At 40.1% G+C, this 18,234-nt stretch overlaps 1 protein-coding gene across 4 annotated transcripts in view; it reads right to left on the minus strand.

Annotated features, from left to right (window-relative positions):
• Rgs7 (regulator of G protein signaling 7) overlaps window positions 1–18,234 on the minus strand; it is a 403,213-nt gene that overhangs the window by 191,284 nt on the left and 193,695 nt on the right. For all 4 annotated transcript variants that reach the window (XM_085843207.1, XM_021156749.2, XM_021156741.2 and 1 more), the window contains exon 3: window positions 2,950–3,046. In XM_085843207.1, coding sequence (XP_085699333.1) covers window positions 2,950–3,046 — 97 coding nt within the window. The remainder of the gene's footprint in view (window positions 1–2,949; window positions 3,047–18,234) is intronic.

Genomic DNA, 18,234 nt, shown 5'->3' on the forward strand with positions numbered 1-18,234 from the left:
GAGGCACTGAAGAAATGCTTCTTAAACTTCACTGTTAAAATTGAGGTTCTAATTTACTGGTCGCCATTGGTCCTAGATATTATATTTCTAATAATTTTCCAGACAATGTTAGACCACCTATGGAAGACACTTGCAGTGTGGTACCCCACATCTGGGTAAAGATCTTCTCTCATGTTCATGACTGTTAAGAAGATGAGTAGCTAACCTGAAAAAGTTGGGTGAATGGTATGGAGACTGTCATTTGCAGAATGGTACCTGATGTGCACAGCCTCCTGTCCCTGATAATCTTAGCACTAGCCTTTCAACCTATCACAGACCTTCACCAGAGTTGTTTCTAGTAATACTGAAGGTGGTGAAGTCAACACCTGCCTTGTTTCATTGGTGAGACTAATGTGAGAAAGGCTCATGGGAGAAAGGAGAAGCACGGAGGGGATGGCAGCAATCAGCAGTAGGAGTTGGGCAACAATGTGGCAATGAAATTAAGAGACCATGGTGAAGATCTGGGAAAAGGAAGTATCAAAAGTTACTGAAAATATTAAAGTAGAGAAAGCTTGAGGCTACACTAAATTGAAATAATTGTTAGAGAGAAGCCAACAAATTCTAGACATTTCAATTTTATCACAAAGTAACTAATTAAACTCCGAGGCCTTAACTCCTTAACATTTCTAAGGAACACAGTCTCAATTTAACACAAAGACTTCCGTATCATATTGCATATCTTCTTAGTTTAACTGCTATTGCTATTGTTTTATATCAGCAAATTCTACAACAGGGTGTATTCCCAAGCTCTATATCCAAGCCCACTTTTCCATTAACACAGCTATGCTCTCAGTGAAGATGTCTTCCAGTAATTTGTTAGGGAGGAATTTACTAAATATGAGGAACTTGCTCAGTAATTTTAGAACCGAGTAAAACGGCTAAATTTTACAAACAAAGAATGTAAAACTAAGACACAGGCAATATTCCAGCACAAAATTCCTATTGGGGTCTTTTTATGTTCCAGGTGCACAGTGTCTTCTTGTTATCTTCACCATCTACTGTTAATCAAACTTAAAAATATTATTGTAAGAAGGCTAGAAAGGCAAGGATATAGGACTGCTGTAAGTTTAGCAAGATTAGTTTACAAGATAATGAAAATAGAATTTTGTAGAAAAGTTCAACATTCTAAAAGCATTCATTACTGGTTTGTTTTTATATGGGATTAGGCAAGAAAGGGTGACACAGTGGATGGGTAAAGAATGGAAAAGGGGAAGAGAATAAAGGAGAGGAAACAGTTTAAGATAATTTTCATAAGGAGTTCTCTGAACTATTGAAAAGATACATCTTAATAAATAGAATAGTCTGACGTAGACTGATGGGGATAGTGTTGATAGCATCAAGTTTCGGGTGTAGAAAGGAAGAACAAGACACTCAATTGAAGTAAACATGAAAAGAAAGGAAGGAGCACCCTGTGTTACTAGGGACATGTCACTCTTTGGGAACTCTCACAAGACTGAGGCCCCTCTTTTCTCTCTGATACTAACAGCTATCACACCCCAAACCAGGGCTGGCTTGGGTGCCCCTTCAGTGTTCAGTCTTGTTCTTGTCCAGTGTTCAGACTTCCTGATCATGGCCTTCCCTTGACCCTGCTTTAGGAGGAAGCATGCTCAGCTTTTGCACAGGGTCCTGCCATGCACCCCCCGCACACACACACACACACTCAAGCCTGAATCTCTGTGTCATCATGGCTACGTCTCCGGCTTTGGTAAATGTGGGGTCAACTGCTTCTTTCCTAATCAGGCTGAGTCATGCCCATTCTACTCTGGCCTCCACGACTGGGTCTGTCACAGGCTCATGGAGTCGGTGCACACATTTTTAGCTAGTTATTGTCCATTCTTTCCCTTTGGTTTTATACCATTTCAAATGGTACTCATGGTCTCCTATTTCTGAAAAGGGATCTCTTCTTCTCGGTCATAGCCACAAAGATAAAGACAAAAAATGATCTTGTCCTCTCTTATCCTCCATGCCCAGTTACAATCTCTTACATTTCCTTGTCTTCAATCCCTAGGTATTAAAGACTTAGTCTACAGATGTTTCCTAAAAGAGCCATACCCACACATCTTAGCATGCATTTCTTTTTTAGTATGTGCATGTACATGCATGTGCATGCAGATACATGAGAATGTGCTTGTATAGTTCCCATGTTATCCCTCAGGAGCATTTTTTCACTATTCTCCATCTTTAGCAGAGTCTATTACTGAACTTGAAGCTCATTATTAAGCCAGACTAGCTGGCCAATGTGGTTCAGGAATTTTCCCATCTCTATTTCATCCCTCCCTTACCAAGGCTAGTATTCCCCATCATGTCCAACTTTTGACATGGGTTACATAGAGCCAAAAATGACTCCTGAGTCATGTATGATAGGCCCTTTAAAGACTCAGCCATCTCCCCAAGCCCCTCACCATAACATTATATGCAAAATATTTAAAGCTCTTTTTCATACCTATTTGTCAGAATCTGAATCCTGTGCTTAGCTTTTAGAGACCCGAATTATGGCCACAACCATTCCTGCATGGTTGCCTGCTTGCTCTGTGTTATTTCTCAGCTCTCGGGCACAGCTGATGTGGCTATGTCCTCCAGGTGAAGTGACCCAGATCTTGCCAATTCTGAGTAGCCTGTGCTTCTAGACTCCTTTCCTGACTTCTCCTGGATTGTCTCTTACTCTTTCAACCTCCACATTTAGTGTCCATGGCATAGTTTTACATATCATTAATTGTTTTCATATTGATCTTTTCTCTTATTTCATATATGTTCATTCTGTCTTTCCAAGTAACTCCATGTTGGGCTAGAACTCTTGGTACATGCCATGTCTTCCACTCATTTCCAGAGGCTTACCACCATGATGAGGTTTAAAAACCAGTGATGTGACACATGTGGAAGGAAACACAGCTGTGTCGGATGGCCACTTACCAGAGAAGACACTGGGGATCTTGGAAAGGAAGCTTTTGACCGTACGGATGGGAATTCCGTTTTTCTCGTCTTGCATACGTGCTATGACATCTTCCATCTAAAAGATAAAATAAAGAAAACCTTTAGAATGTTGGTTACACTTTTAAAGAAAATTGCTATTTCATATATTTTTGGAACACTGGCTTTGTCTAATAAAGAATAATTCTATATTATTGCCTCTCTAGAATTTGTTACATTAATATTTTTAAGTGTGGCTAATAAGAAGTAAAAAGGAGTAGCAAGTGGTGGGACAGGCTAGTTGAGATGCATCAAACTATTGATAAGGATTTTGTGCTTTGACTACTGCCTTTGTCCAGGTTACACACTCTTCTGCTTACAAAGTTGTAATAAATAGTGTTTGGTCAGAAAGCACTGTTGGCAAATTCACAGTATCACAACTGAACTCAATCCAAAAGAGAGGGAAGCCTAAAATGCCCTGCGTGGAGCTCCCTTTAAAGTGGGAACTTTTACAGATTTAGTTAGCAGTTGCATTCAACCTGGGATGAAAAACTGAACAGACTGGAAACTGCTGGTTTCTTTTCTTGCCAGTGTAAGAAGAACCACAGACACACAAACACACCCATATGTGTCTCTCTCTGTGTGTGTGTATGTGTGTGTGTGTGTGTGTGTGTGTGTGTGTGTGTGTGTGTGTGAGAGAGAGAGAGAGAGAGAGAGAGAGAGAGAGAGAGAGAGAGAGAGAGAGAGAGATGATGATGATGGTGATGAACATTCTACCAGAGACTGCCCAGTGGCAGATTGTGCTGTGATCTTTTTCTTTCATCTTGTTGGAACACCCTCCCTGGTGTTGTTAAAATATTTTCCTAATTCTAAAAGTCTCCTCCTCACCAAGTCTAAGGTGGGATTTAGTTCTACAGGAACCATTCAAATCAAAGCCTCTGACGTCCTTCTGTGCTTCCCACCTCTGTGACTTAAATCCACACAAGAATCCCCAAGCTGTAGTGTGGGACTTAAAGCCCATTCATTCATTTACCCATTCTATAATCAGGCAGCCGTTACCAGCCCTCAATCACACTCACCATCAGGCGCTGGGAAATGAAAACCTATAGACAAGCATCCCTGCCCTAAAAACGTGTCACAGACAACAGTGAACCAATGGTGAAATTGAATAAAGCTTGAGGTTTTGTTAGCTCTGCACCAGGATCAATTTCCCACCTCCATAATTATGCCATGGTTATGTAAGATGTTCACAGTATGGGAAGTCAAGGAGTGACCCCCTGGGAAATAAATCTCTGTGTCATTTTCCCATCTTTTCTGTAAGTCTAAAATGGTTTCAAAGTAAAAAGTTATTTTGTTTTTTTAAATCATATTCTATACTTTATATCAATGAGTCACCTAATTCCCACCTCATAGTTTCAGAGTGATTTTCAACTAAAAAAAAAAAATCTAATTTGCTTGTATGAATGTCATCAGATTTCTTAATATGCAAAATACCTGGGTGGGAAGAACAGGCTTTCATGTAAGGTAAATCTGGATTTGCTTCTTAACAATTATAATTTCCATACTTTGAGCAGGTTAAATAATTTCACTAAGGCTCACTCTACTCTTCCATAAAATAGTGAGAACAATGCTTAGAATCAATTCTTTATAATCTGTATGGGGCCTGATGTCAGGACTGCTGTGGAGTAAAATATTTGAAAGTTAAATGATACGACATACATAATGCCTGACTAGCAGACTGGGCAATAAGCAATGGACTTGAAATATTTTATATACTTGAGACTCAGGAATGTCTCTTCTCTGGGTTCAGGTTTCTTGGCATATGCAGACATCATTTGCTATGTCCTGCTGCCTGCTCATGTCCTGGCACTAACTCCAGGGGAACCAGGCTTATAGGCACATCAGCTAGTCAGGTATGGCTATAGAATGAGAAGCAAGCCCCCAGGGTCCATCCTTTTCTTGTGGCTAGAAGTCTACACACAGGCTTCCTCCAGGGAGGCACTCTCAAATGAGTTATCAAGTGTGCTCAAAGAAGTGGACTTCAGGGATATATGGGTGCACAAATAAGTGGCATTAAGGTTATTCTCTCACCCTTGTCTATTCCCTTTTCTTCAATTGATGTGTTCAACTCAAGTAGAAGTGGAAGAAATTTTGATTATCAGGCCTCCAAAACCCCTAACACTAATCAAGTCCTCCACTTCAGTAATGAAGACATCTAAGTATAGAAGCAGGAAATAGATATTCTATCTGACTCTTTAGCTGCTGTTTGCCCTTGATTCACCTGACAGAATGTTCAGAAATGAAGAATAAGCTGCTTCGCCTACCTCATATCAGCCTTTAAGCCCTTGTATTATCTGCTTAAAGGCTTAAACCGGGCGGATGAGACAGCCGCAGAACCCCCTATGCATCCCCTGTGGTCACCCAGGAGTGTGGCACTGATTAATGCAGTACTTAGCAATGAGTAGAGGCACTTTTTCTCTGAAGTCACCTCTGTGCGGAGGGGCACTCTGGAGCAAGGTTAGGAGCATGAAAATTTAAAGTGACCTGTTGTTTCATCTCACAATCTGTGATTTTTTTTTCTGAGCCGCCATTTCTTTCTTATTTTTTTCCTGATTTGGGGTCTTGCTATATAGTCCACTATAAGGGCCTCTGTCTCTACTGCTTGAATGCTCTAATGCTCCAACCATAATTTTTATAATGGAAAAATTTTAACTATAATGTGAAACTAGAATTTTTGCTCTAAACTGAGAATACAAATATGGCAAGACATTTACCTGATTCAGTGTTTGTTTTGATATGATTTATCCATAAACATTAGTATGATTACATTGGCATAAATGAACAAAGAATTCAAAAGCAACAAAGGCCAAAATCAAACACAGAGAAAAAGACAACAACCTGGTTCCTAAACCCTACAGTGAGGTACAAAAGCTGCCTTTTAGAGCCTATCCTCCAACTTCTATCTTGGGATGTGTGAATCTTCTGTTACTCTTTAACATAAGATTAATTATCTGCCTTAGGAATACTAGAAAAAGCAGGTGGGTATAAAAAAAAATGCTAAACCCAGGCAAACCAATTAATATTGGAAAGGAATAGGAATAGGAGGAGAAATAAAAGATTGTAGAAATAATTCTCACAAGGATTAAAAGTCTCTGGAAAATTTAGTTTAAGACCAAAGGGGGAAAACATGCACACATTCCATGATGTGTGCATGTGGTTCATGTATGTGTGTGCATATGTATCCATAAATACATTGTGTTCCTGCGTGCGCACTCATGTGAGCACGCACACATACACACAACTCACACAGTGTTTTTGCTATCTTTTTTTTAAAGATTTATTTTGTTATATACATAAGTACACTGTAGCTGACTTCAGACACACTAGAAGAAGGTGTCAGATCACATTATAGGTAGTTGCGAGCCACCATGTGGTTGCTGGGATTTGAACTCAGAACCTTTGGAAGAGAAGTCAGTGCTCTTACCCACTAAGCCATCTTACCAGCTCCAAGAAAGAATGTGGTCACCATGTGGCCAAAAGCCTTCACCAGGATTCGAACTGGGGAATTTCACGTGTGCAGAGGGCTCCTCAGCAGCCCAGCCGTGGGACCAGCAACTGTTGCTATCTTTAAGCAATTGACTCTAGCACTTGTCAGACACATTCAAAGCCACAGACTCTCACATCCCTCTGATAAAATGGCACTATCTTTGTAGCTATATTTGACTATCATTCTGCATATTTTATACCACCTTCAGGCTACTGATATTACCTAGCACAATATGAGTGTTGCGTGTAGTTACTCTATTATAGTTTGGGGAAATGATAGCAAAGAAAGTCTCTTGTAGATGGTGCTTGTATTAGTTCCTTAAAGATAAGGAATTTGATTAGAAAAATTAGAAAGGATATTTGTATATCTACTAGAGAACCATGTAAACTATGAAAATGTATACTTAGAAGAAATGAGGCCACATCCATTTCTGATAAGATGATAGTGCTGCCCTTGGGCTTTTTGTTTTGTTTTGTTTTCCATAAGTTTCTTTCTTAAACTTCTTTAGAATGAAAACGAGGACTCTAATAGAGCAGTGTTGAAAAAGCCAACCCTTCCTCCTACATAAGCTAACTCATTGTTTGACGAAAGTTGAGCAATGGTCTTTTTGCAATGTATCCTTGACGAGACATATGGCTCAGTGCATTGAAAACACTTTCAAGTTTGTGTTCTCAAATAATTCACACTTGAACTCTGGGAAAACCTAGTTTTTCCCTTACATGGGAACGTATTGAGAAAATGAATCTTATCGCATTCATTTTTGTAATGCTAATATAGTAGATTGTCTGGTCAATGATAGAGGTTCAATTTTAGAAAAAACAAAAACAAACAAAAAAGACAAAGACACAAATCATTGTTAAAATACATCTTTAAATTTTCTGACAGGTCCAAGTAAAGAGGAAAGTTTAATTAATTCAAAACATTGTTATAAGGTATTTGAAATAGTTTTTTCTTCTTACCTAATATGTATTATAGGGAATGCTCCTTTAGAACGTGTAGGACAATGATCCTCTGTGCCCTGTCCATAATCTAAAACTTTCCTTGTCTTTCAGTGCCACATAACACAAGGATCTCTCAATTATTAGAAGAATTTCTTCCTTGAGTGTGTCACCTTAAATTGGTGGCTGGGTCTGAGATTGTCTGCTTGTAGGTATGACTCCAGTTCACAGACATGTGTAGGGTCTCAAGATAAAAGGTTCTGTTGAATGTCCACACAGGCTCTTTTCACAGGAACCCATAATGACCTTTTCTTCTGGAATAGCCTACACAACAGATTCATACTTGGGATGATATTCACACACCAGTCAGGCTAAACAGTCTCAGCCCACACACTTGGAGGCTATCAACAGAAAAGCACATTGTGAAGACCCATCTTTAAAGAGCTTCAAATGATTGAAGAGAGGCCCCAGACAGGTCCCAACATTCTTCCTAGCGCTCCAGTGTTCTCAAAACCCATGGGAACTCGATTAAATTAACCATGTAGCTACATTTACCAGAAAGGTTTGTACAATAATGTTATCATCGATTTCATTGGCCCCAATCACTCTCCGAGACACACTGACTGCCAGAAAAGCACCAAAGTTGAGCTGAAACACACTGTACTGCCCTGGTTCTGAATGAGAAATAATCAAAATTCCAAAGGAAGTTTTCCAACCTTGTATTGTAACCCATCATTAAGTGCAGACACTTGGAGACTTAATAAGAGCTCCGATGAACACCTTGAATGGGTGTTTCTCATGTGCACATCTGTCATGGGCAACGTCATTTTAAGTACTAGCTGTGGAAAAAATGGGAGAAATGATTGCCAAAGAGCTTCCTAGATTCCTTAGGCAATTAGGTGGAGGCAGGTATGCTGAAATTTAAATCTGCCTGCGTAATTCTTTTTCTTTCAGAAAGCTTTTCTGTGGGGGGAAAAATGATGTACTCTTCCGAGGTGAGCAATGCTGAGCAGAGCGAGCAGAGCCAGCTTCTAATGAGAGTTAAATAATAATGAGATTAAGATTTGCAACACAAACTGGTTTTTTGCTGCAGTAACTCAATTAAGACTGTAATGGATTATTTTCTACCACACTGCAGCTCATTTCATGTATAGAGGTTGCTGCTTTCCTCATTCATAACACCCGTGAGTATAAACCAGTAGGAGCTATGTAAGGAAATCTGGGCTAGATCATTCACTGACCTTTTTTTTTTTTTTTAAATTTCCAAAAACTGTAGCTAATTTTAAAGATTAAATATTTGACCTTTTTATAAAAGAAATCGTTTTTAATGTGTGTTTTGCTTTTCCTAGTTATTCCCAAACTTGAATTTGAGGCAAAAATTCTGACACATAAGCCCGAAGGATGGTGGAATGGGGAGGGAGGCTTGATGGAGTGAAGTGTAGTGTCCTTCATTGTTGTGTTCAGTGTGAAAAGAATCCAGAAAGGGAGATGCTTAGACCAGAAAGTCGACAAAGCAGGCAGTCTAGGAGACAGAAGGCTGAAGGGAGATGCTTAATAATGAAAGTCAAAAACAAAGCAATAACAAGAATTGAAATACAGATGTGCTTTGGCCAAACGTAAAAGCACACAAGAAGCTTCTAGCTCTAAAAGCAGAAGAGCGAGGTAGGCCAGGCACTCCCTGGTCAATTACCCAAAATCCTTGTCCATAGTATACTTGTTATAGTTTTCAAAATTATCTTGCTCCTATGAGGTGTCATTTTAGTAGCCTTCAAGTCTGAGTTCAAGTAGGAGAGTCATTGGGAAAATACTAGGAAAACTTCATGGTAAACAGAGCTAAGCCAATGAAGCCAGAGGGTTGGAGGACCGAGAAAGGATGGTGACAAAGAAGACATAGAACACTGAAGTGCTTGGGTCTAAGACTCTCTCTGTCCTCAAGGTGGAAATGAGTGAGTCTACTGGACAAACTGGTAGATTTTCAAATCTCTCTGAAAGGAGTCCTTGGTGACCTAAGGCCACACCCTGCCCTACTGCTCAGGAAGCTGAGAGGAGGTGCTGCTGTTTCCTGCACCAGCTCTAAGAGACTGAGGCCAAACAGAACCACTTGCTGCAGTGACACAGCACTAAGCCAGCACTGTATCATGTGACTTTACAGGACATCAAGAGACAGAGAAGAAGATAACAAAACTGTAATCAGACCAACTAGAGGGGAAGCTTGGCTATGAAAACCCCACAGTTGTCACCTTTATAAGAAGATTGAATTTGAAATGATGGGTCTGGTTTTGGTCAGTTTCTTCTTTCTACCTTCTTCAGCCCTTTCCTGCATACAACACCCGCCTCCCCTCCCATTCTTAACTCATCCTGGTTTATAGAATGAGGTGCTGCCTGATTTTAGAATCAGCAGTTTTTAAACTGCCAGCTGTCTTCAAATTTGTTTTAACATTGTCTTTTTAATGCTGTCAGCCTCTCTCAAATAGCTTGCTCAAAGTTGTCTTTTAAATGGGTTCCGTTCCCAGTTTGTACATATGCTGATCTGTTGACAAATCCAGGATTTAAATCAGAAACAAGGTTGGTAGTTCATCATTTATTTAAAACTTTCACAGAGGGGCAGGAGAGTCAGCTCAGTGGTGTAGGGTTTGTTCCCCTGCAGAGGGCCAGAATTCAGTTCCCAGGACTCACAGCCACCTGTGACACCAGCTCCAGAGCTCTAAGGGCACCTGCACTCATGTGCACTATGAACATACTGACACATGGGGAGAAACTAATTAAAAACAAATAAACAAACTTTCACTGCAGTTGCTAGGAAGGTACTCCATTCAGTAAATTGTGTCTTTGTTGTACAAATATAAGAAGCTGGGTTCAGACCAGGGAAACTTGCAATCCCAGGACCGGGGAGACAGAAACAGGAAGATTCTTAAGGCTGACTGGCTGGTAAGCCTACCATAATCAACAAGTCCTAATGAAGTGAATCACATGTCTCAAAAAAGGAAGGTGGGCAGCTACTGAGGAATGACAGCTAAGATTGAACCCTAGCATCCACATGCATATACAGACACTTGCATCTATCCCTGAACAAACATAAACATGAGAATACACACTTACACACACACACACCTTTCAGAGAACAGGCAATCTCATGGACTGTGAATGTACGTGACTGTTCAGATTTCTCCTTAGGGTAATCCAAAGTTGTCATACTGTCCTTTCACGTTTCTACATCAACCTGTATGTACCTGGTGCTGTGTACACTTGCCAATGGCTCAGGCCTCACCTCACCCCTGTGCTCTCTGCAGGGTCCCTCTTATTCCCATCTGTGCCTGTAGAAAACCAATTATACTCCCCAGTTCCTGTCAAATATTAATGTCTTATTAAGTCTTGCCCGTTCCTTTCTCTCACAGCAAATGCTGTCCTCTTTTCCCGTGACCACCACCCCCCATACATATGAGACACTCCCTTTATGTTTAATGCCTGCATGCTTTGTGTGCCCTTTGCTCTCTGAGGCAAAGAACGTAATGATGGAAGGCATCTAACTTTACTTTATAAGCCTCTATCCTGTTTGAATGTCTGATTTGTTTTCTTGTATTTGTGTGTTTGTTTCTATCTTTTTGGTTTGTTCTTTCATGCTATTTCATGGGGTGGGTTGGGTGTTTTGCTTGGCCATTTGTTTGCTTATTACAGAGACCTGTGTCTCACAGCTTGGCTTTGAAAATGAGATGGCTCAGCGGTTAAGAGCGCCGACTGCTCTTCCAAAGGTCCTGAGTTCAAATCCCAGCAACCACATGGTGGTTTACAACCATCTGTAACAAAATCTGATGCTCTCTTCTGGAGTATCTGAAGACAGCTACAGTGTATTCATATATAACAAATAAATAAATAAATATTTAAAAAAAAGAAAATGCAATCTCCTTGCCTCCTCTCAAATGCTGGGATTATAGGTATACACCACAAATTCTAGACTTTTGCCTTATTCTAACATGAATATACAAAAATGTCACCTGTATAATCAGGGATATCTCCTGTTTCATTATTAAAGAATTCCCATTTTAATAGGATTAAAATGAAAACCTTCATCCTGTTATTCAAACATCTGTTGTCACATATTTTGAAGTTCAGTATCATTGCCTACCTGTTCCACTTTGGATAAACATTCGTGGCAGTTGCCAGGACCTTTTGTAACCTAACTGATGGATAGAAATTTAAAAAAAGAAAAACTTTTAACATTTAATGTCATAAAAGCATTTCTTGAACATCTCTCTTGACTTCAGATACTGAACATTTGACAGACCTTGCAACAATATGCTCGAGGCCATTTTAAACTATGTACTCTGTCTGTTCCCTACTGTACACTTAATATGTTTTCTAACTGTGTGTCTCACCTGTTTAAGTACAGCCTGCCTTTAAGAAGACAAGGGAACCAATCTTATAATGCCGTGAATTTCTCCTCCAATCAATTTTTATAACTTAAGCTAAGAAAATAGCATTCATCTCAAATTATATATAATTCCATGGCCTGATGCAGAATGTGTGTGTGTGTGTGTGTAATGTGTGTGTGTGTAATGTGTGTGTGTGTAATGTGTGTGTAATGTGTGTGTGTAATGTGTGTGTGTGTCCAAATGCACACACGTGCTGGCTGATACAATCATTTGCTAAAAATAGCCAATAGTTTGAAAGCAACCTGAAAGAAAACAAGTGCCCGCCATAAATGTTGGAAGAAACATATACATACAGGTTAATAATATCTGTGTGAGTTCTGAGCACAGTTCTGGGTCAGTGGGTCAGTAATATAATTTCTTCATTTGTAGCCTATCATAAAAGTGATTAAGACAACAAGTTCCCCATTTCTTTCCAACACCATGTTTTCTGTGATGTTCAATAAATATGGAGCAAAGCCCTGTGCTAGGGACAGAGAACATAGACAGACAGAAGACAGAGATCAGAAGTTCAGAATTAAAAGCTGGGCTAGCTTTTGGCTTAAACTACTCCAAAAGTAAAGCCCCCCCCTTTTTTTTCTTTAATGCATCATGGACTCACCAAGAGAGTGGGATAAATCATTTGCAGTCTCCCTTTCTATTGCTTACATCTCTTCTAACCCTAGGAAACAAAGTCAATAGTCTTAGCAAGTCAACGTTCTCTGGGAAGGGGGAACAGGACTCCTGACCCTTGCAGGCCTGTCTTGTGGAATTATTTTCTACATGCCAATGGTTCACTCTGAGGTGCATTCTTCTTCCTCTTCCTATTTTAGCATCTGGGATCAATTTCAAACTCATCCTGCCAGCAGGGTTTAGCAAATATAGACTAGTCATACCCTAAAGATAATACCATCAATAAATATTTAGAAAACAGCCACTGAATCTACTGAAAGGAAGTGTAGAGCATATCCTAAGATTTTGGTAGAAATGACTAAATAAAAGATGTCAAGGTTCCTGGCTTAGTGTGCCCCTGAGAACATTCTCAGGAAAGATGGAAACACTCAGGGTGCCCACTCCCACAGAAGAGAGTGGGTGTCTGCACTTTGGGACATAGAGATTTTATGACTCAGTTCTTTAAATCCCAGCTTCTCCTTGTAGCCATTTATGAATTTGCTACTCACAAATGTTAGCAAATAATGCTGGGGACATTCATGATTCCCTGCTCCAAGAGCAATCCACTCTGGATGTAAAATGTCTGACTGTGTACCTGATCAAATACGTCTGAAAACTGGGTTCACTTCTGACCCTTGGACAGCAGTCATACTTATTCTGATGCCTGTGGAATCAGTATTCTCCCTCTTTCCAACCCCTCTTCACTTCTACGAGACGGCAATGTGCTTGCTCACTTCCTGTTCCGTCCCACACTGAAACCCATAGCAGGGAAATAGAATATCCCACATTTAAAGGGCCTCCTTTATCCCCAGAATGAACAAGGACAAATTTGTAGCCAGTGGTTAAAACTAAAGTTGTGTCATCGGTGCCTTAGGACCTAACTCTACCTTTTTTAAAGCTCTGAGTTGCTCTTCATATTCCAAAAACACCAATAAATAAATAAAAATAGGTAGAAAACCCGTTTCTAGGGTCTTATAATTCAATCTCTAGGGGAGGATGGTTAATTCTCTAATCTTATTTTTATTGTAATCACTATTGATGTTGTTATTGTTATCATGGTGCTGGAGGGACCATATTGTTATCAAGATGCAGGGCCTTGGATCTTTGGCTATGCTAGATAAGACCCCTTTCTTGATGCAGTAGCCCTAGACCACCACTATTGTGCTAAATGAGATCTTGCTGTGTGGCTTAGAGTGCAGTGACCTTTTGATCTGCTCTCCATCTCCTGAGCCCTTGGATTATAGATAAGCACCACACACCCAGCTGAATTTCATTTTCAAAGGCAAACAGTAGGAAGGCATTATAACCCGAAGGCAAAGCAGTGGCCCTTAGAGAGGACAAAATGTTAACATGCCCCTGAAGAAGGCCCATTCCTGGTGTACATCCTAACAGATATCGCCATGAGTCACATAAGGACATACTGGTTAATGACCGAATGCATGTATGACCATGCTCTCCTGTAACCAGGTAATGATATAGCCATTATTATATCAGATTGCCCACAAGGACATGGGAAGGCAGCATAGTGCATTTGTGTGCCCAACTCATGTTTGTGATGACACTGGTATGAACAAAATAAGCGAGCTTCCAACTCTATAAAGTACGTAGCACAGTTCCAACCCAGGGAGTATTTGATAACCTCAGTTAATGGTAACTGGTTCTATGTTCACTATACTATTTATTTAGCATTAAAGTGAAACATGGGGGGAGCTTAGAGGGAGGAAAAAAAACAAATGAAATGATCTAGTTATATTATAACCTCAAAAAATAATTTTACAAAAGTGTATGTCCTATACTAGGTAAATAAATGCTTACTTCAAAGTCATTTGGCATTATGTGCCTCAAACATCTCATACCTTTCTTCCCCTGTCTTAAAATTACATTTTTTTTTTTTGCTATGTACACAACGATCTTTATTTAACCTCATACATTTTTGTGTCCTGGGCCGAGCAGCAGCAGGCACTAGCTGTTTGTAGTTGAGGTGCAGGGAAGACTATACCCTCTGGTGTCTCACACAGTGAAATGGCCTAAGATGTGGTTTCTGCTATTCAGTGATACATGGCTGCCTGCACGAGACAATTTGATAATTTATCTTAGGTGGCATACTTTGCCAAGGATTGAGATGGGTTTCTGTTGATGTGGACTCTGACTTTTTTCCTCTGGGCAACACTTCTGGTTTACTTATTTTATATATTGATTTTGAAATTTCCAATTCCTAGAATTCTTTAGAGATCAGAGAGTAAATCCTAGACAAGCAAAGAGGCTTTTCCACTTTAATGATCCTCTCACTGGTCCTGCCAATTCAAGTGGCTACGGAGTTGAAGTGGATCTTCTCTTTCAGAAGCATCTGGATGGCCGTATTGATCGTTCCAGCCTCTTGAACACTCCAGCCTTGATCCTCCTGTGGTCCTGCCAATTCAAGGTGCTATGGAGTTAAAGTGGATCTTACTTCGTCAGAAGCATCTAGACAGCAGTATTGATTGTTCCAGCCCACTGAACAGTAGCCTTGAAAGCAGAGAAAATTTCAGTCGACTTTTCTGATTCAATTTTTTTTTAATAGCTAGAAAGACAGAAAGGGGCTTTGGAAAAATCCTCCCATCTCAATGATCCGTCTGAGAAAGAAAGCTTTCTGTTCCATACTCCCCTAATACCATACATTTGGCTCTCCTCTCAAGAGGCAAATTAGGAATGGATCTAAACTAATTTATATTAAATCCATCATGAAGTTTGTCCACACTTAACAGGCAAATGCACAGCTTTTGATCTAATAGCCAGCTTATTTATGTCCTCAAAGTTTATCTCCATGAGTGCCACGGAGATCAAGAGTTCCTGGTGCCTGCTTCATGATATCCTCAAAGAGTCACCAGAAACCAAAGTGCTCCTGGGCAGCCTTATGGGTAGAATGTGGCCATCAGAAAGTCATGGCAGAGCTGTTGGATTATTTAGATCATTTCCCTTTTGATATGAGACTCATGTACTGTCTAAAATGTCTGCCATGGTGTCAACAATGCCTGTATCTCCAACAGTCAAGGATAGCTTTTGATGCTCTACAACAGGGTAGTTTTTGTCTTCAAGAATTAAAGGACTGAATCTGCTTTTAAATTTGCATTCACTCTCTTAACGTCTTGGTACCCTGGTGGATCAAGGCTGAAGTGAAACGGAACATATGCTGCCTTTCTCAAATTCTAGAACCTGAAACTAATGCCAACCTGTCATTTGCTGAGTAGCTTTAGGAGAGTAATTGGACCTTTTTTAGGGGGAGGGCTTTCTTCCTTTGTTACACACAGAGGATTCTGCTTCCTTGATAGCATGTGTGTTGAACAGCCATGCCCCTGCCATACCACTGCCCTGGGGCAGATGCTGAAATGATGCCATTTTCAAGAGTTCACTACTCAGAACTTCCTTATGCTCTTTCTATGATACATCTTGAATTACATTACCGATGTCTATGTGTTTGTACAATTCCTTCTGTCATATTTATTGGAAGCTTCTGAAGAATAAACATTTCTTTTATCATCCCTATGATCTGAAACTTCTAAGACATATGATAAAAGATTAAGTACACAGAATCAAGGAAAGGACTATAAGACATTGACTCACAACACGTACAGTCACATCACAACCCAGAAGACACACTGTAAGATCTACAGAAAAGGAGATCAGAGGGTCAAGGTCTGGGCAGTGATTTCTGGACTTCCTGAGTTCTACTCCTGCTTTCAACTAATGAACTACAAGAGATACTTCCCCATGCCAACACTCACCAGTCATAAGGAAAGAACACACTTGAAGTTTCTAATTCAATCTCTCCCTTAGTCCCTCCCTCTGTCCCTCTGTCCCTCTGTCCCTCTGTCCCTCTGTCCCTCCGTCCCTCTGCCTATTCATCCATCTGCCCCTCCATCCTTCCACCTCTCCCTGATTCTTTTCCTACCTCTTATTTAATGCAACTCTCCTTCCTGTTTTTGAGTTTCTGCCAAACATATCAATGGTGAGTGACTCACACACTATAGCAAATGCCAAATATAGATTATTTTTCTTACACGGGTGGGTAGGCTTCCATTACATTTACACACTTACAAGTTCAGTCATATCTCCCTGTACAGTATATGTAATATATCATTGCATTCCTGAGAAGGATTTGAAGTCAATCTTTGTCTGACTGTGATGTCTTTTATAAAAGCAATGTCATCTTCCAGTTGTGAAGTTTGTATGTAAGTAACATACTGGGGTCTAATCAGGGAGCTTGCAACTGGTTGAACAACTGACCAGAGCTATATTATTCACATGTATGAAAATGGTTTGCTTTGGATATGTAGAGATGTCTGTTGCTTTAAACTTTCATGTCTCAAAAATTCTAAATGACCATATGAAACCCAGTCTACCTCACTGTACAACTTACCAGGAAGCCCAGATTCAGGTGCATCTCTTACAGGGAAGGGGGGCAGTTCTCCTCTTACTGCAAAGAGGAGTCCACTCTTTCAAATATGAGCATGCTTACCATTCTGTATCCTGAAAACTACAATGTGAGAGAAATGACTGTCCTCCACACCACAGTGAGTCAGGGTTAACAGGCAACACAGTGATGGGGTGGCTTGGATTTGGTTTCCCTTTCCCTTTTCCCTTTTAGGATATAAGTCTTTTTCATTGTGATATTTAGCGAGTAGGTTCTCTATTCAAATTGTTCTATGAAGAAGTGACATTATATAAGCTGTAAAGTTCATACTGGTGACAAGGACAGAAGGGAAACTGCTCTAGAAAATTCTCACGTAAGCATCAGTGAGGCACAAGCACTTAACCAGTCATCTCATGGTGGTCCTCCAGTCTGGCCTCTCCAGAAACTGGTCTCATCCTTGTGCCTCCCAGACTGCAGCTGACTTGCTCTCCCTGTTCTGGATGCTCAGAGCAGGGCTGTAGCATGTGTACTTTATACTGAGAGCCTCAACTGGCTTCATGTGTGGTAATCATCTGGGGTCTGTTAGTTCAGATAGTCATCAGGATTTTTTCTGCTGATTAATTACTGAATATCTCTATAGACAGAGTTCTCGGGAGGCAGGTCATCAACCTCGCTTATATTATCAAAGGAGTAGATAGGGTGGGCATTTGGGACATTGAAAATATGGTTACACTCATTTTCCTTAGGGGAAATGGCCCACAGCAGGCAGCTGCAGGACAAGACAAGATATGAATGGACTGTAGAAAGATGAGGGGACTTGAACAGAGTGGTGCTGCTGGGCCCCATTTATTGTCATGACTGGGTTTCTTTGTTGTTCTTGCTTCTTTTTGCTTTTTAATGACATGATCTTGTATTATATAGGCTAACTGTGAACTTGCCGTCCTTCTGCCTCAGCTCCCAAATGTTGAGATTATCAGTATATACCACCAAACCCAGTTTTATCCATTGATGCTAACATTGACTAATGTTCTTTCTAGAAAATCTGTACGGTTAAAGGTCAGAAAGTCATATGAAACCAAATCTTTGTATTATATGTATAATTTTCTAGACTTCTATGGCAGGAAATGATAAATAGGCATGAAAACTATCATAATAAATTGGGCCTAGCTATGCTTATAGTACAGCCATACAAATTATCAATGTAGTGTTTCAGTCTTCTTAGACTTTATCTTTTAGAGTACCTTTTAAAAAAAATAACAATAATACTACTGACTTTTCCATGAACGGATACTGGCTTCCTAGCCTCTCCTTCCATACTGGGCCACGATGGAAATT

Source organism: Mus caroli, unplaced genomic scaffold, assembly GCF_978045245.1.
Source record: "Mus caroli unplaced genomic scaffold, Mus_caroli_1 scaffold_1, whole genome shotgun sequence".
Taxonomy (NCBI): Eukaryota; Metazoa; Chordata; class Mammalia; order Rodentia; family Muridae; genus Mus; species Mus caroli.